At 38.7% G+C, this 24,358-nt stretch overlaps 2 protein-coding genes across 3 annotated transcripts in view; one reads left to right on the top strand and one right to left on the bottom strand.

Annotated features, from left to right (window-relative positions):
* Positions 1–6,270: 6,270 nt before the first annotated feature.
* Positions 6,271–18,887, top strand: LOC127448645 (rho guanine nucleotide exchange factor 25-like). Of its 2 annotated transcripts, none has more exons than XM_051711329.1 (15): positions 6,271–6,411; positions 8,039–8,385; positions 10,249–10,323; positions 10,511–10,635; positions 10,797–10,863; positions 13,228–13,331; positions 13,481–13,550; positions 14,560–14,649; positions 14,790–14,882; positions 15,007–15,057; positions 15,165–15,242; positions 15,945–16,136; positions 17,065–17,245; positions 17,333–17,517; positions 17,721–18,887. In XM_051711329.1, exons 1-14 carry the CDS (start codon positions 6,318–6,320, stop codon positions 17,512–17,514), a joined length of 1,749 nt encoding a protein of 582 aa, XP_051567289.1. In that variant the 5' UTR covers positions 6,271–6,317; the 3' UTR covers positions 17,515–17,517; positions 17,721–18,887. The 2 variants fall into 2 exon arrangements, with proteins under 2 accessions (XP_051567289.1, XP_051567288.1); XM_051711328.1 differs by having other exon boundaries at positions 13,189–13,331.
* Positions 18,888–18,974: 87 nt separating this feature from the next.
* LOC127448647 (beta-1,4 N-acetylgalactosaminyltransferase 1-like) overlaps positions 18,975–24,358 on the bottom strand; it is a 28,051-nt gene continuing 22,667 nt past the window's right edge. Inside the window, exon 12 of the mRNA XM_051711331.1 lies at positions 18,975–23,719. Coding sequence (XP_051567291.1) covers positions 23,505–23,719 — 215 coding nt within the window. The 3' untranslated portion in view covers positions 18,975–23,504. The remainder of the gene's footprint in view (positions 23,720–24,358) is intronic.

Genomic DNA, 24,358 nt, shown 5'->3' with positions numbered 1-24,358 from the left:
TAGCTATAAGCTTGTTGTCACAGAGAGTAAAAGACGGATGTTGTTGAAACAAGGAAGGACACCGGGAACTGGATTCTTCAAACGTGGGTAGGGAACTTTTAATTGGCCACTTCTCTGGTTTACAGCTTCACAATAACACATCAGCTTCACACTAACTCCTCAGCTTCACAGTAAGGCTCTCGACCCAGTCTCTCCCTCTCGATCTGGCACTGGCATTTTCCTTTTTATGCCACTCTCCCCAATCTCACTACAATTAGAGACAGGTATTAGTCATAATTTGGCTCAGGTGTATGCACCCTTACTGCTCTCTCTCTCCCGACAGATGCTCGACCACACCCACGCTGCCACATATCCCCACCGCCCGACTCAGGCTGGGGAGACATCCGGACTGCCTACCACTACCCCCCCGCCCCCATTTCTGGACAGGAAGTCAGCGAGAGCCATCTACGCTCCCCATCTGTGGACCACCTTGAATTTAAAAGGCTGGAGTGCCAGATACCACTGGATGATCCACGCATTGGTATCCTTCATGCAGTGGAGCCATTGGAGTTGTGCGTGATCTGAGCAGAGAGTGAAGGCCCGACCCAACAGGTAGTAACAGAGAGTGAGGACACTCCTTTTCCACAGTGCTGTACTTTGTTTCCCTCAAGGAGAGCTTGCGGCTGATGGAGGGGGAGCAGCACCGGGCGCTCCTCCCCCTCCACCACCTGTGAGAGTACGGCCCCCAGCCCCCTGTCTGAAGCGTCCGTCTGTAATACAAAAGGGAGAGAGAAATTAGGTGCATGTAAAAGCGGCCCCACGCAAAGTGCGGCTTTAACCTGCGTAAACGCCTGTTGGCACTGCTCCGTCCACTGGACCGGGTCTGGAGCTCCCTTTTTAGTGAGATCAGTCAGCGGGCTGATGACATCCAAATAGATAGGCACAAATCTCCTATAATAGCCAGCTAGCCCCAGGAACTGTCTCACCCCCTTTTTGGTCTTGGGTCTCGGGCAGGTCGCAATCGCCACCGTCTTGTCAATTTGGGAACGCACCTGCCCATGGCCCAAGTGGAACCCCAGATACTGTACCTCCACCAGCCCAATCGCGCACTTCTTAGGGTTTGCTGTGAGCCCCACCCATCGCAGCGACCTCAGAACTGCCCTCAGTTGCTGCATATGCTGCTGCCAATCATTGCTATAAATTATGATGTCATCCAAATAGGCAGCGGTGTAAGCTGAATGCGGTCTGAGGATTCGGTCCATGAGGTGCAGAAATGTGGCCGGAGCCCCAAACAAACTGAACGGAAGTGTCACAAATTGGTATAATCTGAACGGTGTGGAGAAAGCCGTTTTTTCACGGGAAATTGGTGTCAAGGGGATCTGCCAATAACCCTTTGTCAAATCCAATGTTGAGTAAAAATGAGCAGTGCCCAACTCATCAATACGTGGTATTGGGTAGGCATCAAATTTAGACACCGCATTGACTTTTCTATAATCCACACAGAACCGTACAGACCCGTCGCTCTTAGGCACCAGAACAGTCTGGCTGGACCAGTCACTGTGGGATTCCTCTATTACTCCCATATTGAGCATTGCATCCAATTCTTCCCAAACTATTTTTTTTATGTACGGGCAATCGGTAGGGACGGGTACATACCACCACCCCTGGCTCGGTCTCGATGTGGTGTTACATGAGGTTCGTGCGACCCGGTAGACGGGAAAACACATCCGTTGTTGTAGTTGTTGTAGTTGTTGTAGTTGTTGTAGTTTGGCAACCTCTGCGATTTGGCATGGTGAGAGGTGGTCTCCGCAAGTGACCAGGGTGACGTGATTGTGTTTTGTGTTTATCTCTGGCCCAAGCTCCACCCTCTCCGGAACTACCGTAGCCAACGTCACCGGGGCCGCCTCCCTCAACAATTTCAGGAGGTTGAGGTGATAAATTTGACATGTGCCCCCTCTATCGGTTCACTTTACCTCATAATCGAGTTCCCCCACTCATCGTGTGACCTCAAAGGGTCCTTGCCACTTGGCAAGTAATTTGGAGCTCGATGTAGGGAGTAATATAAGTACCTTATCTCCCGGTGCAAATTCCCTTAGCTGAGTTCCCCTGTTATACAGTCGGCTCTGTCGTTCTTGAGCTTGGAGCAAATTCTCCTGTGTTAGTTGCCCCAAGGTGTGGAGTTTTGCTCTAAGATCAAGAACATACTGAATTTCATTCTTACTGTTCAAAGATCCCTCCTCCCAAGCTTCGCGTATGACATCAAGCACGCCGTGCGGGTGCGCCCATATAGCAGCTCGAGTAGGGAAAACCCAGTGGAGGCTTGCAGGACCCCTCGTACTGCGAATAACAGGGGATCGAGCCATTTGTCCCAATTTCTAGCATCCTTGTGCACGAACTTACGAATCATGTTTTTAAGGGTTTTATTAAATCGTTCCACCAGGCCATCTGTTTGTGGATGGTAAACGCTGGTGCAGATCAATTTAATGCCCAATAATTTGTAAAGCTCGCGTAGTGTTCGTGACATAAATGTTGTGCCCTGATCGGTGATGATTTCTTTCGGAATCCCCACCCGGAAGATTATTTTGAAGAGTGCCTCCGCAACACTTCATGCTGAGATGTTGCGCAGAGGCACTGCTTCCAGATATCACGTTGCATAGTCCACTAGGACCAAAACAAAGCGATGTCCGCGTGCTGACCGCTCTAATGGCCCGACGAGGTCCATTCCAATTCTCTCGAAGGGGACCTCGATCAGCAGAAGAGGGCACAATGGCGCTTTTGGGGTGGCCGGTGGATTCACCAGCTGGCATTCGCGGCATGCCGCACACCACCTGCGGACATCGCCGCCAATGCCTGGCCAGTAAAAATGGGCTATTAGGCGGTTCAGTGTTTTTCTTTCCCCTAGATGACCCACCATGGGATTATAATGAGCCGCCTGGAACACCATTTCCCGACGGCTCTGCAGTATTAAGAGCTGGGTTGTATCTTCCTTTGTTTGAGTGTCCTGCGTCACTCTATACAACCGCTCATAATTGCGAAATAAGGATAAGAAAGTGCGACATTCGGCCGGAGTTGTTGACCATCGATCACTATCACTTGGTCAAAGGCGTGCTTGAGGGTTTCGCCTCATGACTTCTCCAAAGGGAAATACCCTTCGGGAAATCCCCTGAGGATGGGAGGGGCTTCAGCCTCTCCCCCCCACGTAATCCTGACGTGGAGCTGACGAAGACGGCCCCAGCTCCGCCTCCCCTGCCAGAGCATTACACATTTCACATCTCGTCGCTTTTTTGCAGGACCCATCTGCGCATATTCCCTTTAATACATTTCTGAATTCAGGCCAATTAGTCCCCAGAATCAGTGGATGGGTGAGGCGGGAACTAACCACGGCCTCCACTCTATGATTGTTCCCCTAAATTTAACAACAAGGGTCACCACAGGGTAGTTGTGAATATCCCCATGTACACATTTCACCCTCACCCTTTTAGTGGTGCCCAAAGCCTCGTGTTGAACCAAGCATTGGTGGATAGTGGTCTGGTTACAACCTGTGTCCACCAAGGCTTGGTGTGTACTCCCCTTGATTCTTACCAGTATCCTGTACCCTCCAGCCCGATCGGGGGCAGCCTGTGGTGCGTCAGGGATCTGGACTACAATTCCCAGCTCCATCACAGGACACTGATCCCAGAAGTATTCCGGATCCCTGCAATGCCAGCAGGCCGGCCCAGGCGCTGCACTCGCTCTTGTGGGGGCGGGTACATCCACCTGAGGGGGAGAGCAGGTAGACCCTGAAGTCACCGGGAGAGGGATAAACCGGCACAAGCGAGGAGCCGGCTTCGGCTACGGGTTTCCAGGCCTCCAGGGTGTAGGAACAGGGCCTGGAGAGAGGACAGAGGGAGAGGGGAGTGGACAGAGATGGGAGAAAACACAGGGGGAGGGGAGGGAGAGAGAGAGCACTCCCGTGCTTGGGCACACCGCCATATGGTCCTCCGCCAGCTGGACTGCTTCCTCCAGTGATGCTGGGCGATGGCACTGGACCCACTCCACTGTCCCTTCTGGAAGCTGGTGGATCAGCTGCTCCAGCACCACTTGGTTGACCACTCCCTTGACGTCGCGGTCCCCCGCCCACAGCCATTTCCGGCAGGCACCATGGAGCCGCTGAGAAAAGGTAAATGGGTGACCGGCCCCTTCCATCTCCATCGAGCAGAACATTTGACAGTATTGCTCTGGGCTCCAGCCGACCCACTGCAGGATGGTCTTCTTCAAGTCGCCGCAGACCAGGAGATTAGCTGCCGGCAGTTATTGTGCTGCAAGCTGGGCTTCCCCGGACAGCAGAGGGATGAACCGGGCCGCCCACTGAGCATGCGGCCAGCCCCAGATTTCAGCGGTATGCTCGAACATGTTCAGGAAGGCTTCAGGGTCATCTTCCACCCCCATCTTCAACAGCATGGGTGAGGGCAGGGGGCTGCTGTTGTCCGGGGTCACTGCCGGGGCTTTCTCCTGGGTGAGGAGGCTCCGAATGATCTGCTGGCCCTCTGCCTGTACTCTAATTACCTTGTGGAAGCGGCGTTCTTGATCCTGGCGGAGTTCAAGCAGAGCCTGTTGGTGGGTGTGATGTAGGTTGGCGAGGGACTTGATGATGTCGGACAGCGGGAAGGACTCCATGGGGCATGCAGTCTTCAAATCAGATCCCGGGTTTCGGCACCAGTGTAACAAGGAAGGACACCGGGAACTGGATTGTTCAATCACAGGTAGGGAACTCTTAATTGGCCACTTCTCTGGTTTACAGCCTTACACTAAAACATCAGCTTCACAATAACACATCAGCTTCACAGTAAGGCTCTCAACCCAGTCTCTCCCTCTCAATCTGGCACTGGCATAGTCCTTTTATGCCGCTCTCCCCAATCTCATTACAATTAGAGACAGGTGTTAGTCATAATTTGGCTCAGGTGTATGCACCCTTACCGCTCTCTCTCTCCCGACGGATGCTCGACCATGCCCCCACTGCCACAGTTGTTTATTTTACTTTCCAGCATTGTGTTTCACCAACTAGATAATAACATAGCACAACAGACAAAATCCACCACAGCACCATTGTCTGCTGAGCTGCAAAAAGATGCTCTGATGTTTACCTTTCAATCTGCTACATTACTGACTGCACTGACAAACTATAGCTGGCTAAAAGCAAACAGACATGAATGACATGGTTGTCAGGGACAAGGTTAACATTATATTAGTTATATTGAAAAGGGAAAATGATGGGGTCATTGTTTATTAAGTTTCCAGTATGTATTTAACAGACTAGTTAACAACTTACTGTGATGGCACCGCTGAACTCCGCCCTGTCTGCAGAGCCACCGTCAGTTCAGCTCTGTAAACAATGGTGTCAGGAGCGCGCTCTGCTGGATAAACTACGTAATGACACCAATTCTAAAGCATTGTTTTCTGCATTATATGTTCTGAAAAAAAGATATAATATCATATATCGATATATCGGTCGGGCACTACACTATATACACAAGGACTAACATGGTTAACAGGACACAGCTGGAGAACAGTCAGGGAGGGAACCATGAACAGAGACAAGACGAGAACCCCAAACTCTTCTTCAAAATAAAAGTCTATACCTAGCGCCCTTTACTGGCCGCACGCAGACACTTGTGGGGACTTGCCAGTCACATCTATTCTGTCCTACACAGGAAAAACGCAGCAACTGCACATCAAATAATGAGATGCGTTTGGGGTGGGATTACTAGTTTGTACAAACAATAAAAGTCAGGGGTGGGATATAAGTGGAGGTTAACCTGTTTGGAAGCAATCATTGGGCTTCTTCATGATATATAAACAAATTACAATGTAAATCTGTCGCTAAACCATTTATACATAAGTAGTTTTCATTTGTGATTGTTATTACAATTTACTTGAAGCCAAAGACCAACCAAACCATACCTCCTTCCTCTCTGTCCCTCTCCAACACACTCTTCAATCAGTCAGTACAGTTCCAGCTAGAAATGGATCAAAGTAGGATCACTGTTGTTTTTTACATCCCATATACTGTATGTCCCCCTTCCTTCCTGTCTCATTCTTTCACTTTCTCTGCCCCCCCTCATTATCACTCTGAATGTTAAGGGACAGTCTATAGGAAGAATATCCATGATTTCTGAGGATAGGCGGTGTGGTGAGCACTATCTACACGTATGTGGATAATAGCGCAGGGATTATCCAGATGTTGCACGTGAATTCTGAGCTCATGGATTACTTTTGATCTGAGAGCGTGAGTGTGTGCATCCCAGTAAACATCACAGTGCCATGCTGCAGGTTGGTACGGCACTGTTAACTAGGCTGGTATGAAGGGGTGTTGTGCCTCAGGGGGGTGTGGCTGTGCGCACCTCTGTCAGAAAGTTCTGGGCAGGTGTGGGTGCTGCTGCTTCAGACAGCAAGGTAAGTGCTTCAGTCAACCTTTAGAGATTCAGTTCAATTGCTGTGTTACCTTTTTCAATGTTGTCATATTTATAGTTCCTCAGTGTGAATGCATGCATGTGAACTGGCAATGCTTGTCTTGTGGGGATAAGATTTCTGAAAATGCCCCTAGAAGATTATCAAAAACCTAATTATTTGTAGAGTGACTAAATAAGGTAATTATTCATATCTAAACATGTCTTATTTTATAGCTAGTGCAAATATAACATTAAAAAAATATTAAGAGCAATAGATATGAATGGTACACAAGTCCCTATGTGCAAATATGTGTATGTTTGTGTGTTTTTCAATTACTATTTTATTTTTTTATTTTTTTATACCACGACACTCAAAGATTTATGTATTAAGACTGTACTCTGATTGTTTGGGAATCTTCTGTCCACTTTTCATGCTTTCATGGTACACAAAATTTTCATAGTACAGTGGATTTCATTCCTTTAAATACAGTCATTGTTCTTTACAGTCTGTTGGTCTTTACAAATTTGAGATAGGAAAAACGGCACACTATCTGCATGTAAACGAATCATTTACTATCACCATTGTACTGTTTCATCACAATGCACTGAGTTTAAAATGGCAACATGCAAAAATTGTAGTGTAGTATGGGATTGACTTGTCCATTTCTCATCATATTTGTTTCTTTTATTGTCATTTTATATGGATTATAAATAGAGATGTTCTGTTGCAGTGTTAGTGTGTATGTGTGTTTGTGAATGGACGTTTTGTAGGTTAGTGTAGGATTATGGGTATGTGTCCTTTAGAAACAGCTAATCCATTTTCTGCATAGAAAATGTAGAATCCCTTCTGCTCTGCCCCTCATTATCTTTTTCTCCCTCTCAAAATCTTCCCTGCTGTTTTTCCCTTCAGATAGGGCATTTTGCACTATAAAGCTTTTAAATAATGAAAAGGTTATGTAATTATATTTTTTAGTCTGTATCATCTGCTTAAAAGGTACAAATTCTTCCTGAGAAGAGCTGACAGTTATAATTATATTCTACCATTTGTGTCCTATGTGGAAAATTCAATGGCTAAAATGGAAATAAATAGAAGAAAAAGTAAACATACTACAGTAAAAACTTGGTAACTGGTTTACAATAAAGGTTTTTCTTTTTCAGCGTAATAAATAAGTAAACGGCATGAATAACCTTATTTTTATGGGGAAAGTTTTTGGATGACCCTAAACATTTGTTTCTATTTTGTATAAAAAGTAACTTTTTTATTTTATTTTTAGTTATGTTATAAGTGTTTTATGTAGTGTCATGTGCTACCCTGGTGTTTTTTCTGTGGATAACTCTGTACACCGTGTACATGTAAATAAAGGCCACGATTGCTGAGAAGTCCACTTCTAATAAACTTTCACGCTGTCTTCCATTGTTCTACGTACCTGTTTTATTATGGTGGTTATCAGTACATTTTAAATAGCAATCAGAGTATATTAATATTATTGTAAAGGTCTAACAACCACATCTTGTACTTTTATTTTACCATAAATGTAAAAAAAATTATTTAAAAAAATCAGTGTTTAACATCTGTTAATTGGAATGCTTGATTTAAAGATCTCTCTCTCTCTCTCTCTCTTTCTCTTTAGAGTCATACACGTTGACAGCGCTCAGTGATGTCTCCTTGCCTCCTGATACACCTTCAACTCCCATCTCTATTGAGAACCTCTCTCCAGTCTCACCCAGCATCAGCATCTGTAATCAGCCTCTCTCCACTAGTCGGCCATCCACAACTCCCCAGCTCTCTGTCAAGGCCCTCAAGAGATGGTTGAGCAGCCCAGTTCGAAAGCTGAGTCTGGGAGGATGTGGGAAGAACTCAAAGGTTATTCAGTGCCCAGAAGGTTCAGCCTACATGCTCCTCTCTCTCTCATCTTCCCAAAGTTCAATGAGTCCCATAGAGAAGTCCAAAAATCTGCCCCACTCCAACAGATCTTTGGTATGGACATAATTTAACAGAAAGGGGGAAAAGCACAAGTGTGTAGTTTCTGCGCCATTAGCGTCACCAAATGGAACTGCAAAAATAGTTTTGGTTTTCAAACAGATTTCACAAATACTCCCCCCTCCCATCTGACATTAGTTTAAATACAGCCAGTGCCTTTACTTGTACGATTATGCTTAATAGGCCGACAATGTAAATGGTTTAAACTGCATAAAACTCCTTTTTTCAGTAAAGTCATTAACAGTTTAAGCACAAACCGGCTTAATCCACACACAGATTTTTGCCCATTAGCCCATTTTCGTGTTGCATATAAACACCATTACCAGCATTCTTGCCAGCTTAACCAATGTGCACAAGTGTTGTGCACATGCCAACATTTTGATGACAAGATCAGAGAATAACCAGATGATTTCTAATCTCATAAGTGTGGGTTTCTTGCGATGTCTGATTTTTTTGAATAAGATGATGGGCTCTATTTTATTAAGCATGCAAAGTGCAGTGCTACACGTAAATACCGTGCATTATGCCTTAGCTAATTTTCGCGAGAGTGCTAATTCTAAGCTCGGTTTTCGTGCCAGCGCAAAGGGGAAGTAGGGGTGGGTGGGAGTGTGAAATAGGTAATTGTGCTAGTTTTAAAACCACATCTGTTTTCAGAGCAAAGTCTAAATTCAGTTCCTTCATTTGCAGTTTGGAGATTCCACCAGCAGGTGGTAATAAAGTTCATGTCCATGCTCTGAAAATATAGTGGATCATCATATTATGTCCCCTGACAACTGTCTTTTTTACAAAACAAACATTTATTAGATTTGTGTTAAACTATCTATAGGTGATGGTTTATTTTTCAGTTATTATTATCATTATGTTTGTATTTAAAATTACATTTATGATCTAATTTGTATTGGATTTGGTAAGATTTGTTTTACCACTTCATTTTTTGATTATATTTTAGTTTCACTTGAAGTGTAATTTGAATTTAGAAATATATTTGGTTTAATTTTCTCGTGTTTCAATAAATTAATTTAGTTTTTCAAAATCAAAATTGACCCAGAAGTGAGCCATGATTTGTGTATCAGTACATGAAAATGATTAATAATACTTACATTCTCTAGAATTTAACGGAGCCTACATACAAATCCTGAACCACATTTTTCATACATAAAAAAGGAGCATGTCACTGTCATAGAAATATGCTTGACATTCAACAAAAACGCAGTTAATGCACAAAAGAATGTCCAGATTTACGTAGTCCATATTTCTATTTGTCTAATTTACTGCATACAGTCCATTTACACTAGCAATTTTTATGAATGTTATGTCTTTATTTATATCGATGGTGCTTGACAGGGAATAAAATATATAATAGGACGCTGACGCTGCAATAACCGGAGAAGAATCTCAGAATTAAATTGCACTTCATCCTTTGTGCGCACAATTTAATAAATTGCACGAAAATACCAAAACTTCATGGCCATGCCCACTGACTTTAGACTTATGACTTATGGCATAGCGCTGCGCTTAAAAGAGGACCCCATATTTGATAGTTGTGAGCCTATTGGTGCATGTAAATGCACTCAGTGTTGCATTTCTTTGGGCTGGTTAGGATGATCAGAAAACAGAGCAACAATTTGATGGAACCAAATGCCACAGTGTTTGTACATTTTGGGGAAAATCAACCTACGATTGGTTTACTTACAGTTGGCTCTACATATTAAGCTGGGATAGGAGAACAATTTTGACATAAAAAATGACACAAGTTAGCTTTATTTATTTTTTTAAATCATTGTCATTATATGTTATATATTTAATATAAATTAAAATATTTTCAAATTGACCCAGCACACTTCCTCTTCCTGTGGGCAGGACTGTGGTGAACTTTCAGGACCAACCTCTCCTGACATTCCCTATTACACCAGCTACCTGAATGATCTACTGCAGGTACTACACACTCATTTAAATTACCACAGTGCATGGGGTGAATACAGGTAAAGTGAGACATTTTCTAATAATGTGTCATTGCCTTAAAATATGATGACAAATGGCATATGTGAGCATATGAGTATTTTGACACAACTGTCTGTTGGTTTGTGTTTTGTCCCACCTAATGGTCTGCATGTGATTTCAGAGACATCACTCTTGTAATGTGCTTCCTGGGAAGAGTTGCTCCTCTGTGACTGACGAGGCAAGTGTCCAATCACAGGACATAGAAGATGATGAAGAAGAGAGAAGAACTGCCTTAGAGAAAAGCATGTAGGCATTTGACTTAATGAACTTCACCCTGGTGACCATAGCATATATGAAACCCACAGATGGATAGTTCCTGCCACTCAAAGTCACTTCAGTACATAAAGTTTAGTTAATAATTGCACTCCAGGTCTGGCATAACTCATTGTGACATGTCTCTTTTGTAGCTATGTGCTGACAGAGTTGGTTGAGACGGAGCAGCTTTATGTGGAGGATCTGGGGCTGGTAGTTGAGGTAACACAAATAAATGCTTGCATGCTTAGAGGCTGTTCACACAGAATGCATTTTTGCATCCATCTACTCTGTTTTTGGCCAAGGCATTTCTAATGCATGGCTGGTTGAACACGCATAACGTGCATTCTTGTGTTCCTGTATGGAAGCAAACTTGAGTTGAGCAAACATACAAAAGTCTGTGCTATTAAACTGGATGTGTTTTTATTCAGGTAAGCAGGGCTGTTTCTAGCTATAAATGGTATAAGCAGGTGCTTAGGGCCCCTGAGCCACCAGGGTGCCCTGCAAAGCAAGGTGTTTTACTTTTTTTTTTAAATATACCAAAAGCTGTAAGTAAGACTCCAGCATCTGTTATGGCTCAATTAGACCGGAATAGGGGGCCCTCTTGTGGCCTGAGAGGAAAGGGAGAATGTAAAACATAATTGAGATATCAGTAACACTTTACAATAAGGTTCCATTTGTTAACATTAGTTAACATGAACTAACAATGAACAATACTTTTACAGCATTTAATAATCTTGGTTAATGTTAATTTCAACATATACATTTTTAAAATCAAAATTTGTAGGCTATTTTTTAACATTAGTTAATGCACTATGAAGTAACATGAACTAACAATGAACAATTGTATTTTTAACTAACTGGTAAATAAATGTTGTAAAATAATATTGTTCATTATTTGTTCATGATACCTAATGCATTCATTAATGTTAATGAAAAAAACCTTATTGTAAAGTGTTTCCAGTTGTATTTGTTAACATTAGTTAATGCACTATGGACATGAACTAACAATGAACAATTGTATTTTTTATTAACTAACATTAAGTAAGATTAATAAATGCTGTAAAAAAAAATATATATATATAGTTCATTGTTTGCTCATGATACCTAATGCATTTATTAATCTTAACAAATGGAACCTTATAATAAATTGTTACCAGTTGTTTATCAATCTTTTTTCTGAATGTGGAAGTGTTCCACGATTCGACTGTTTTCATTTTCCGGTCTCCAGTTTTTTCACTCACATCGGCATATATTCTTAGCGGGTAATGTAATGTCTAAGGTATTACATTTGTCAATTTATTTATTTTTTTTTATCCCCTTTTTCTCCCCAATTTGGAATGCCCTATTCCCACTACTTGGTAGGTCCTCGTGGTGGCGCAGTTACTCAATCTGGATGGTGGAGGACAAGTCTCAGTTGACTCCGCTTCTGAGACAGTCAATCCGCACATCTTATCACGTGACTCGCTGTGCATGACGCTGCGGAGACTCACAGCATGTGGAGGGTCATGCTACTCTCCACGATCCACGCACAACTTACCATGTGCCCCATTGAGAGCGAGAACCGCTAATCGCAACCACGAGGAGGTTACCCCATGTGACTCTACCCTCCCTAGCAACCGGGCCAATTTGGTTGCTTAGGAGTCCTGGCTGGAGTCACTCAGCATGCCCTGGATTGAACATGCGACTCCAGGGGTGGTAGTCAGCGTCAATACTCGCTGAGCTACCCAGGCCTCACATTTGTAAAAATTGTTAAAATAACATGATGATTCATCACATCGAGATGGCCGTTTTTGTTTTTTTTTTTTGTTTTGTTTTACATGAGTGTGTAGATGTCATGTAGTGAAGGTCCGATGTTAGTTACGTTGATATTAATTAGTCTGAGTTTTTATGACAGCCAACAACTGCACAAGTTGAGCCTGAAATTCATTAAGTAAATACTCCAAGTAACACTTAAATGGTTGTTGTTCTCCTCTGGATCGCTCGTTTTGGCAGTTTTTACTTGGGGTCTTGAGACTAAAAATAGAAAACAGGCAATTATAACCATTATGGTGCCGCCCAGTGGTTGGTCAGGAAAAATGTGGATATCTATAACTCAAATCCTGCATGTGATTAAATGCTGAAAGGGCCTGCGATAGGTATACTTGTGTTTTGTATTATGAATTGCAGTCTAACAAATTTTGCGTACAGCTTGTGTAGCTAAAAGTAGCACCTTCCTTCACATACTTGCGTAGAGTTTCTACCTTTATTGAACACTCTTTCACTAAAAGTAAACCCACAAAATATATCTACTATCATATTAATGGTTATTGCCATTTTCATTTACCACACTATATACATGGTACTCCAAGGTACTTCAAAGAATACTGAGGTATTGCCATAGTACACGTCCAAGAAAACCTTTTTTTTTTAATCCAAGAAAACACCATGTTATTACCATGATTACCAACTTTTGGCAGTTTTTTGTGAGTTATGCAGCTATCAATTGTGGTTACTGATAACTCTTTCCATTCTTCTTTCTGCTTCCTTGCATTCTCTCTCTTTCAGTCTCTGTTATTTCTTGTTCTCTCTCGTTCACACCTCCAGGGTTATATGGCCACAATGAACAGTGTTGGTGTTCCTGAGTATTTGAAGGGGAAGGATAAAATTGTGTTTGGGAACATTCATCAGATCTATGACTGGCACAAAGAGTAGGTCACATGCAGATATGATCTGTGCCTATTTTTGTGTATTCGTGTGTGGGCTGTAAGACAATGAATGATGTTAGAGAACTATTGTGTGAGTGTTTGTTTATTATACACTTGTTACAGCTGCGTTCTGTATTTTTTCTTCTTCACAGCTTCTTCCTTGGTGAGTTGGAAAAATGTGTGTCTGAACCTGACCTGTTGGCACAACTCTTTATTAAACATGTAAGTCTGTGTATATCATTCACTACACTACAGTATACCAACAGAAGTCATTTTTAAGGGTTAAATCAAGTAGAAATAGAGGTAACAATTGCAGGTAGCCACTTTGTTTTTACAGAGTAAACTGAAAAAAAAATATTTGTGGTGAAGTAAATATAGCACAAAAGATTAAGTACTTTCTACATAGAATAAGTTAAAGCATAAACTTGAAAATATTAAGTAAATTCTACTGTACATTCAGACATCTTATAAGAAAATATTATTTATGTGTGTTTGTTATCTTTACAATGAGCTAACATGTATCAATCCTAAAGTAGAACCTTGTTATGTTTATTTGCTAATTTGAGTACATTTCACTGATAAATACAATAAGTACATTTTACTTAAGTTTTTAAAGCTAGTTTTCCCAGCATGCACTGGACTTGAACAATTAATTAGCTTGCATGGTTTCACTGTTTGCAAGTTTATTTACACTGTTTTTATTGTTGATTTTGTTTTTACATTTGGTAACTTTTTGTTTTGTGCATTCTAAAGTTAATTTTCTACTCAAAATTCATGATAAAAAAAATTGTCTGTTGTTCAACACCATCATCGTGTTTTGTGCACCAAGTGCTGAGTATCATATGCAAGCTTTCCTGTGAGAAGTTTCCATATGTTATATAGTGCATAATTAAACGTGATTGTTAGAAAAGTTTAAGACATGAAATGTTCTAATAATATGTTCATTTAAATGTAACTAAGATTATTTAGTACCATGGATATCATATTTGTAATTAAAAGTTTCTATTTTTTCTAAAATATTTGTTAAATTTACTCACTCCCTTAAAATCAATATTATGTCATGAAGTTAAGTAGATTGTACTTGATTTTATACCATTAAGATTTACTTTGAAACACTGTGTGCGAAAACGTACTTTTTTAGAAAGTAAATCTAAACTCTAGACTCATTTATTTATTTTGTGTGTGGATTAAACATTAAGAAACCAATACTGTATATCTGTGTGTTTCACAGGAGCGGCGACTCAACATGTATGTGGTCTACTGTCAGAACACGCCAAAGTCAGAGCACATTGTTTCAGAGTACATTGAGACTTATTTTGAGGTAATGTATGTTATCAGATAAGTTCTGAGTGTGATTGTGAGGCCATGTTTACTTGTGGGTATGAAGAAGGGGTCTATGACTCTCTGTACTTATTTATATTATTATTAATGTTATTGTTATTTTATATATACTGTATATAGGAACTGAGACAACAGCTGGGTCACAGACTGCAGTTAAATGACCTACTCATCAAACCAGTTCAAAGAATCATGAAATATCAGCTGCTGCTAAAGGTGTGTTTGTGGGAGCATGTTGAAGTTTAAAGGTGAAGTATGTCATTTTTAATTGTGTTTTACCCCAGTTTAAAGGGATAGTTCACCCAGCCTCAGATGTTTTTGTGTATATGTTTATTTGCAGGACTTCTTGAAGTACTACACTAAAGCAGGCAGACAAACAGAAGAGCTTGAGGTAAGTACAGTATGTACTGGCTTTAAGAGTGCAGAAAAGAGAGTGAACTCATTATCAGATGACATATTGAATTATTATTCAGTCCTATTTTTGTGTCCTTATCACAGAGAGCAGTGGAGGTAATGTGTTTTGTTCCAAAGCGGTGTAATGACATGATGAATGTTGGAAGACTACAGGGTTTTGAGGTAAGATGAAATGCATACTGTATACACTGTTATAATGGAAATGGTTTGCTTCACCTTGGCTGCTCCAGTATCCCAAATGTTATTTAAAAAACAATGATCTATGAATTTAATTTATATTTATTTTACCTTTATACAGTATATTGTTAAAAGAGGAAATGTGCAGTTGTTACCTTTAAAGGATAGTTCACCTTAAAATGAAAATTCTGTAATTTACCCAATCTCATGTTGTTTCAAACCCGTATCCATTTTGTTCATCCTTGGAACAAAAGGAGATATTAGGTAGAATCTTAGCCTCAGTAACCATTCACTATTAATTCATCTGTTTTCTATATAATGAAATTGAATGGTTACTGAGGCTAACATTCTGCTTAAAAAGTATGTATACGGATTTGGAACAACATGAGCTTAAGTAAATATTTTGGGGTAAACAATCTCTGTAAAAAGTTATTACTACTTGATCCAACCCTTAAAATTACTTTCATTGGTGTAACCTAATGAAGTCAGGGCTATTCAGTCATATTCAAATATATTTTGGGCTTGAATAAAAACAGTAAATTACGTTACCATGAAGCAAACTTTCTTTTGTAAGTTGCCTTACATTTTTACGGTGTGTATTTGGGGCTATTGTATTTGTATGTGATTCACACATTCTGTATTGTATATGTTCACAGTCAACTTACCTGTGATTTATTGCATTCCCAGGGCCAGTTGGGGGCACAAGGGAAACTCCTGCAGCAGGACACCTTCACTTTCATTGAGCATGAGAACAGCATCCTCTCCCGTCCCAAAGAGAGACGGATCTTCCTCTTTGAACACCTTGTTATCCTCAGTGAGCCAGTTGACCGCAAGAAAGGCTTTTCCCTGCCAGGATACATCTTTAAAAACAGCATCAAGGTGAGACAGAGCAGAGGTGTGAGCAGACAACACACTCTCATAAGGAAAAGTAACAACTGTACAGTGACGCTTAATCTCCATCATCAAAACTTCACTTTTTTTAAAAACATTTTTCAAATGTCACTCTGGTGCCGTATTCAACTCATTTTAGATTATTCCATTACTATACCCAAAGCTAAATAATAATAATAATAATAATAGTAATTATAATAATATTTTGCAATTATTAATTTTCTTTTATCTGCCTGTTACATGTTTTATGTTGTTGATAAGTGGTAAGGTTTAGGATCAGGGTTAGGGTTAGGGGATCTAAAATATCTATATAATATTACAAAATAACTATGCTAATATATATGACATTTACATATAATAAACCTATTACGATTAAACACTCAATAATATCAGAAAACTGATTGCAGAGCCTTTGAGCGAATCCTCTGAACTGAGGTGATAACGTAAAAACAGACACATTTTTGTGGTGCAGGATAATATTTGCTTTTTTAAAAAGTGGGAGATTGTTGGCAAAACAAATATAAGGGTAAATGTATGTAAGGGATAATACACAGTCAATATCAATATTCGAAAGAAATTCGAACAAGGTGATCAGGACTCCCAACACGAAGCAGAGGGGTCTTATACCATCCTGGAGGGGTTTATTTTGCAATAATGCCCTGCAGACTGTAAATTTTTTAGCTGCTTACCAAATAAATAAAAGGATATGAAATATTGATTTGAGAATTTATTTGACTCTTTAAGAAGAACACGGAGTGCTATGAGTGTAGGAGATTGGTTGTTAGGGTCATACAGTTTAGCTGTAGTTAGTATACAAAAATATTCAATTGCAGAAACCTGTGATTTACCAATCAGAATCGAGTATTCCTAGAGAGGTGTGTAACAGATTTGAGTATTTATATCTGACCTCTCATAGGTCAGTTGTTTGGGCATTGAGGATTGTTGCCCTGATGACCCTTGTCGGATGGTGTTGACATCTCGAAATGTTGATGGAAGCATGCACCGATTTGTTCTTCATGCATCATCACCAGAAATCAGACTATCCTGGGCAAATGTCATCATACAGATTCTGGAGACACAGCATAACTTCTTAAATGGTATCATCCTCCTCTTTTGAAGGAAAAACTTTGCCATAGATCAGACTCCTATCACTGTAAATCCCCTTACCATTCTTCTTTCCATAGCCCTGCAATCTCCTATTGAATACCAGAGGCAAGAAATTAAATCCCTTAGTCCTAGAAAGAACATGACAACATCACCTTCACTGAACTCTGGCCTGAGACCCCATAACTCTGCCTCCATAGACCGACAGCTTCTGCCCTGCCTGTGCTCCTGGAATTCTTTACATACCTCTGTAAATGACTAAAAGGTTAGTGTGTGCTGGATAGTAATTATGCATCAACATGATTTGTTCATAAAAAGTTTTGACAAGTCCAATGATATATCTGTTAATAATGCTATAACATTTCAAACATATGTATCCAAAATGTATCTACAATGTCTCATAGGATATTTAATAATAATAATAAAAAAAAAAACATTAATATTTTATTTCACTCCATTCCTATTCAGCTTTCTGTCTGTCTTGAGAAGGCACCCGCTCATCTTCCTTTGCTAACCTGAGCAGAGGCCTGTCTACAGGATATAAGGGATAATCCTAGTTATGTCCAGTAAAGCTGAATTATTCTTCAGCCTGCCATTTCAAATTGATAATTCCGCACCACACAAACGGTAAATCTATCTTAACTGTCAGTTCCATTTCAATGGCACAATTTTGACCCAGATGTAATGGAACATACATTGTAATAAGCAATCATTTGTAGTTTCTACCTTGAGACATTTCAGCCTAATCAGGCCCTTAAAGGGATAGTTCACCCAAAAATAAAAATTCTCTCATCAGTTACTCACACTCACCACTTACTATGAATTGAAGTACCTTTTTCTTTACTCTAAATCTTCACTTTCACTTTTACATTTGAAAGTCACAATTGGTGCCTGTTTAGTTTCACGTTCACATCTGAAAGTGAAAGTTAAAGTTAAGATTTAGAGTAAAAAAAAAAAAAAGATTTTTTTGTGAATGTTTCCTTTATGTGATTTTTGGAGCTACAAAGATCTGATCACCATTCACTTGCATTGTATGGACCTACAGAGCTGAGATATTTTTCTAAAAATCTTTGTGTTCTGCTGAAGAAAAAAAGTCATACACATCTGGGATGGCATGAGGGTGAGAAAATGATGAGAGAATTTTTATTTTTGGGTGAACTATCCCTTTAAAATGACTTGCATTGTTGTAACCTGATTTATTCAGGTTGACTCTGTCATATTAAATCATTTCTTTGACTTGAATATAAACAATCCGAGTATGTTTTTCTGAGTATATTTTAACTTAAAAGGAATTTAAGAAATGGGTTGTGGGATTAACTTTGTGTCATTGACATGATATTGTTCATGGAAGGCCGAGAATTATATCAAAGATTAGAGTATATGTTTAGCTATTGACAATGATATCTAATTTTGATACATTGAACAGATTGAAATTGTGAGTGGGGAGCTATCTTTATTTCTTAGTTTATGTTGTATAATGTGACCTAGAGGAAAATTTGAGGTATTTGGCATGTCAGGTACTGTAACTTACACAAGTGTGTGTACTTGATCCTCTTGTAAAAAGATATAGAAGATCTACATATCTATCTAATGTTTTACAATCTCTCTGTATTTCAATCCTTTCGATTAAAAGATTTCCAGATTGTGTGTCTAAGTAATAAATATAAATATTTTAATAAAGTTTCTCAGGAGGACAGAAGACATTCACAAAATTGTTATCACCAAAGCCTTTATCTCATTCCATTCCACAACAAATGCTTTTTTCTTACATTTACAAAAAGAAAGGGGAAAAAAATAGCTATAAATTGGTATACAAAACACCAAAAGAAATTAGGATTTTTTTTCCATGCAGACACAGTGAGAAACCCAGAGATGAGAAGACAGTCTCAGTGCAAGCAACACACAAAACAGGAATGAAAAAGTCAATCTCATCATTTGATACAAAGTATAATAACAATCATAAAGTATTTCAGATATTCAGCTGCCCACACTGAAAAAAACAAAATTTAGTGAGGTTTATGCTTAAGACAAGAAAAACAATTGGTAACAATTTAAAATAAGGTTACATTTGTAAACATTAGTTAGCAACAGTAGTTAACATGAAATAACAATGAACAATGCTTCAGGCATTTAATTATATTGGTTAATGTTAATTTAACATACAGTATACGTATAAAGTAAATTACAAATCAAAAGTTGTTTTTACAGTTAATGCACTTTGAACTAACATGAACAATTTTATTTTAACCAAAAGTAACATGAACAAAGATTAATATATGCTGTAAAAAAATATTGTTAATTGTTTGTACGTGACAATGCATTAACTAATGTTAACGAATGGAACCTTATTGTAAAGTGTTTTAAAACATTTATTTGCAATTCGATGGGGTAAGAAAAATAAACTTAATTAAATATATACTTTCTGAAAGCAAGTCTTATTATCTTAAACAATTACTTTTAAGTAAATTTATCTTGTAAGGCTGTTTAGCTACTTTTACTGGAAAACAAGACAAAAATACTGATTAAGAAAATTACATCTTGTAGTGTATCATCTGTTCAAGTTCCCGGTCCCATCAGTTTAAGCTAATCTCAAACGTTAGAATCACATAACCTTGCTCTCGTGCTTTTGTTTGCTCTCTTGTGATCTTACATGCTTAACACCTTAATATATACAGGGCAAGTAAATTTTAGCATTCTCAAAACATCACCATAGCAGCTCTGTACTGAGTATTGTAAGGTTGCCTTCCCCAATAAACAAGCTCAGTGACCCAGTGAATTACTGCTAAGAATTTGGTACCTTTCTGCATTTTGAGCGGAGCCACATGGCATTCAGAATACAAAACAAGTGCACAAGTGTTTTAATCAATTTTCTTTTTATAAATGCGCCATTTCGTGTTACATTTAACCTGTGTAAATCCTTTCATTCCAACTGGTTCTCTCATTTGTTTTGTCACATTGTATTCTTATTGTAATTTTCTTAATCTTTTTTTTAAGGCTTTCTGGACAGCCATGCACTTCTTTAGTCTTGTATGGCACCACGTTTAGAAAGGTTATAACAGAAAAGAGAGCAACCACATGCACAAACACACACTCAGACACAAAATGTAAAATCTTTTACAAGGCCATGATGTTCAACATGGTTTAAAGAATTTATGGTTAAATATGTAATGCACCAAACAGTCTTCCGGGCTTCACGATGTTAGGAGCAAAAATAAGCCCACCCGTTGTAGTTTAAAACCTGCTTATCTCTCTCTCTTTTTTACATACACCCAAACGATATGCAAACAAACATCGTATGATAGAACTAATATTGTTTCTTACATGCTTTAACCTTTCAGAATTGGCTGCATATATAAAGGCAATTTCCTTATTTACCAAATTGACGCTGCCATATATTCAGTGCCAGTTTCAGGTTTGGACACACTTGACTGGATGAACTGTACTGTACGCGTTTCATTATCTTTAAGACCTTTTGATCAAAAGGCTTATTCTCTGATGTTAAAAATAGTTGTTTAGACAAATATCAATTGTGTGTATTCATTTCTTTACAAAACGTAATATGTCAATTAATAGTTTTTAACGAATGAGTTGGATCAGAAAGCAGCCAAAAAGCACCCATCATACTTGGCAAAGGGTGGCTACTTTGAAGAATCTAAAATGTATAAACTAAATAGTTTTCATTTGTTTATTTTTATTTATTTTTTGTACATTTGTTTGTTTTTGGTCACTGCATAATTTCTATACTTTGTACTGTATTTCAAATCTTTGATGGCCTTACTATAATTACTATTACCATGTGGAATATATTATTATATTATTAATTTGATTTTCCCTATATGTGCTGAAAAGTGTCATAAAAAGTGTTGATTTTGGTTAGCAAGTGATCTTAGCCATTCTGTACAGCAAAAGGTCCACTGACTTTCAAGAAAAAAACAAAACAAGCCTTTATAGTGTGTCATTGGACTATAATTTGTTACCACTCATTATGTGCGACTTCAACAAATCTGGTAAAAGTGGCTTCGGAAAAGACTCGGTTTAAAAAATAGAAGGATTGGATATTGACTTCATATTGCTGAACCCCAGATTAGACAACTCTGCTATTGAAACCAGGCTGCATGCATCAGTATTGTGGGTTGGTAAGGGCTGCAATCAAACGATACCCCAGAATTGAGGAAAAATAAACATTAAGTGAGTCATACCAGGACAGTTATTAAGCCTTTGGCACATTCACTCTTTAGAACAAAAAAATATCAAACTCAGATTGTCTGTGGTTTAAGTTTTATAATGATAAGTTTCTTCCATCTAGTGAAGCTGAAGGTCCGGTCTCTCCAATTTAAAGTCCATTTGTTTTAGTGCAAACATACAGAGAGATGACCTGCATTTAAACATACACAGGCACACATACAAATGTACAGTTAATGCCAGGCAGGGAGCTGATGAAACATTCCACGTGAATGTCCCAAAAAAGGTGTGTCCCATTAAAATTAAAAAATGTAAAAGTCATGTTTCAAAACATTTACCTCCACAGTCTTTTCTGTGTTCATCAGTTTCAAAGAAAGTTTCTTCTGTAGTCCCGTCAGTTAATTGTGATATTTAAACATGATAGTCTGAGGAGAAAATGATGGCTGGATTTATATGCATAATTTACAGATCTGTTTGATCTGTATCTAAAGAGTTCTTCTGAACAAAAATAAAGCTAAAGGAAGAAGACACAAAAACAGGGTTCCCACTCTTTTCAAGGCACAATTTTCCAGGACATTTTATAAAACATGTATAAATACATTAAAAAGAAACAAAAACATAACATCATCAAAATGTCTTTTCAAATGAATTTGTTAAAACTTTAATCAAATGAAAAAATAATTATTTTAATTAACTACATTTTTCAACATATTGCATTATTTTTATAAGTGTTTTTTTTTTTTTTTTATAAAATCCTCACAGCACAATCTGAAACAACACTGAAGATATTTTGTCAAATGAAGTGCTGCACAACAGAACATCACATATGTGAGCTATTGCCGTAATACATTATTATTATTACTATTATCATTATTAAGTGCATTAAACATTATATTTTTTCCCCAATTCACGCTTTCATTTAAATCAAGCTTTTATTTTGGCATTTATTTAAGCAGTTTGCTACATGACCCAGTATGATTATTAAACCCCAAATAGCTATGATTTCATTAAAATAAATATATAGTCTGTATGTCAGAGCACTCTGCTCACCTGTCATCTACAACACACACACAGAGCACGCATGAAGCTCATGATGAGGTGTTTTCAGTGGATGAGCTGCCAGCTTCACGCATTCATTTTAAAGCATGCAGCACATGCAGATTATATATATTTATTTAATTAAATTGCAGCCTTTTGCAGTTTAATAATCACACTTGGACCTATTGAGATTTTAATTAATTATGCATTCAAACCAAATATGCATTCAAACCAAGAATTTTCATCCCAAATATGTCAAATTCCAAGACATGCTGCATTTTATAGCAAATGCAATTTTTGTGACTGGATTCAGTGATTCCATCGCAGAAATCATAGGGCCCACATGTGGTAACGGCGGTATAAGCAGACTTTGATCATTAAATTATTAAAATTTAATTTACATACCGAGGTGTAAAGGCCACATTACCACACTACCACCTCAGGGTGTGAATTCATTTTCAAAAAGAATCTGCGCGTCCAACTGTCGTCGTTATCTAAAGTTTACAACTTAAATGGTTTTGTAATTAACTCTACAGCAGTGTTGGAACGAAGAAAACAAAATGCACTATATCAATACGTGTACCTTTACATGTAACAAAAACCTTGTCAGCAACACAATCAAACAGTTTTATTATACTAAAATATTTTACAGGACAAATTATTTTCCAGGGCATTTGGGTATTTTTCAAATTTTGAATTACTTTTCCATGACAGAAAAACCGCAAAATCCCAGGATTTCCAGGATGTGTGGGAACCCTGAAAAATACAACATCACTTCAGATATAAAAAAATAATAATAATAATCAGCCATCACTGCGCACCTCATCTGTCAGTCATGTTTGATCACATTAGGATCCCTTCCAAAAGAAGAGATGCATTTGAACTCTCCCATACTCTCATGGGACCGCGTACGTGTACATATGCACCACACCTCTAGCATCTTCACAGGTCCCTTTAGCTACTCGTGGAAAAAGTGTTAATTTGAGGGAGAATGAGAGTAAAGTAATGGATAGAGGTACAGTCAATGTGTGTTCAGTTGTGTGTTAGACACTGGAAATGATTTTTGAAGTACAAGAGGCCATTTTTGGTGTGCATCGCATCAGATGAAGCAGGGGGGTAACGGAACTTCGCGTACGTTTTGTCGCTTTCCGACTGGCCCCACGGGAGCTTGATCTTAGTGGCATGGTTCACGATGACATCATCACATGATCCTACATGCAGGGAGCCAAGCCCATCAATGAAAAACTCTAAAAAACAAATTAAGGAAATGAGTTTTACGTTAACCATAGTGTTGTTTTTATTTGTGTGCGTGAGTTTGTAATTGCATAATCTACAATTCACTTTAAAGGTGCACTCAGCAATATTTGTGTTTATGTTGTGCTGAAGCCTAGCAGTGTAGATAGAGCATCATGCAAAAACAGTAGTTTTCAGTCACCAAAAATGCAGTTTTAGCAATGCGCCATGATTACTATATTTTGTGAGTCCAAATATTTGTCTGGTCATATGATCCCAACATGGTGGCCCATGAATGTGCACCCCACATCATATGTAAACTAAAGCGGATTTTCTCTAAGACTGATATGAATAGAGTCTTCATCTCATGTGAGAGTATGTAAATTTGGTCAAATGTTCAAACATGGTAAAATGACACAATCAAATTTCCTTCTCCACTCATCAGACAATTCACATCAGGTACACATTGAACATTTTGTGTAATTTAACACATGAGAAATACATTGTACTGTACATGTATATGCTAAATATACTTTAAACCTTTTTCAAAAATACTATTCTATTATTTATTTCTGTTTAAAGCAATTATTTTAATTATTATTTATTTCTATTTAGCAATAAGCTGAGTGCAGAATATATAAGATTTTTAAAAA

The sequence above is a fragment of the Myxocyprinus asiaticus genome, chromosome 12 (genome assembly GCF_019703515.2).
Source record: "Myxocyprinus asiaticus isolate MX2 ecotype Aquarium Trade chromosome 12, UBuf_Myxa_2, whole genome shotgun sequence".
NCBI lineage: Eukaryota > Metazoa > Chordata > Actinopteri > Cypriniformes > Catostomidae > Myxocyprinus > Myxocyprinus asiaticus.
This window is presented reverse-complemented; position numbering and strand designations above follow the sequence as displayed.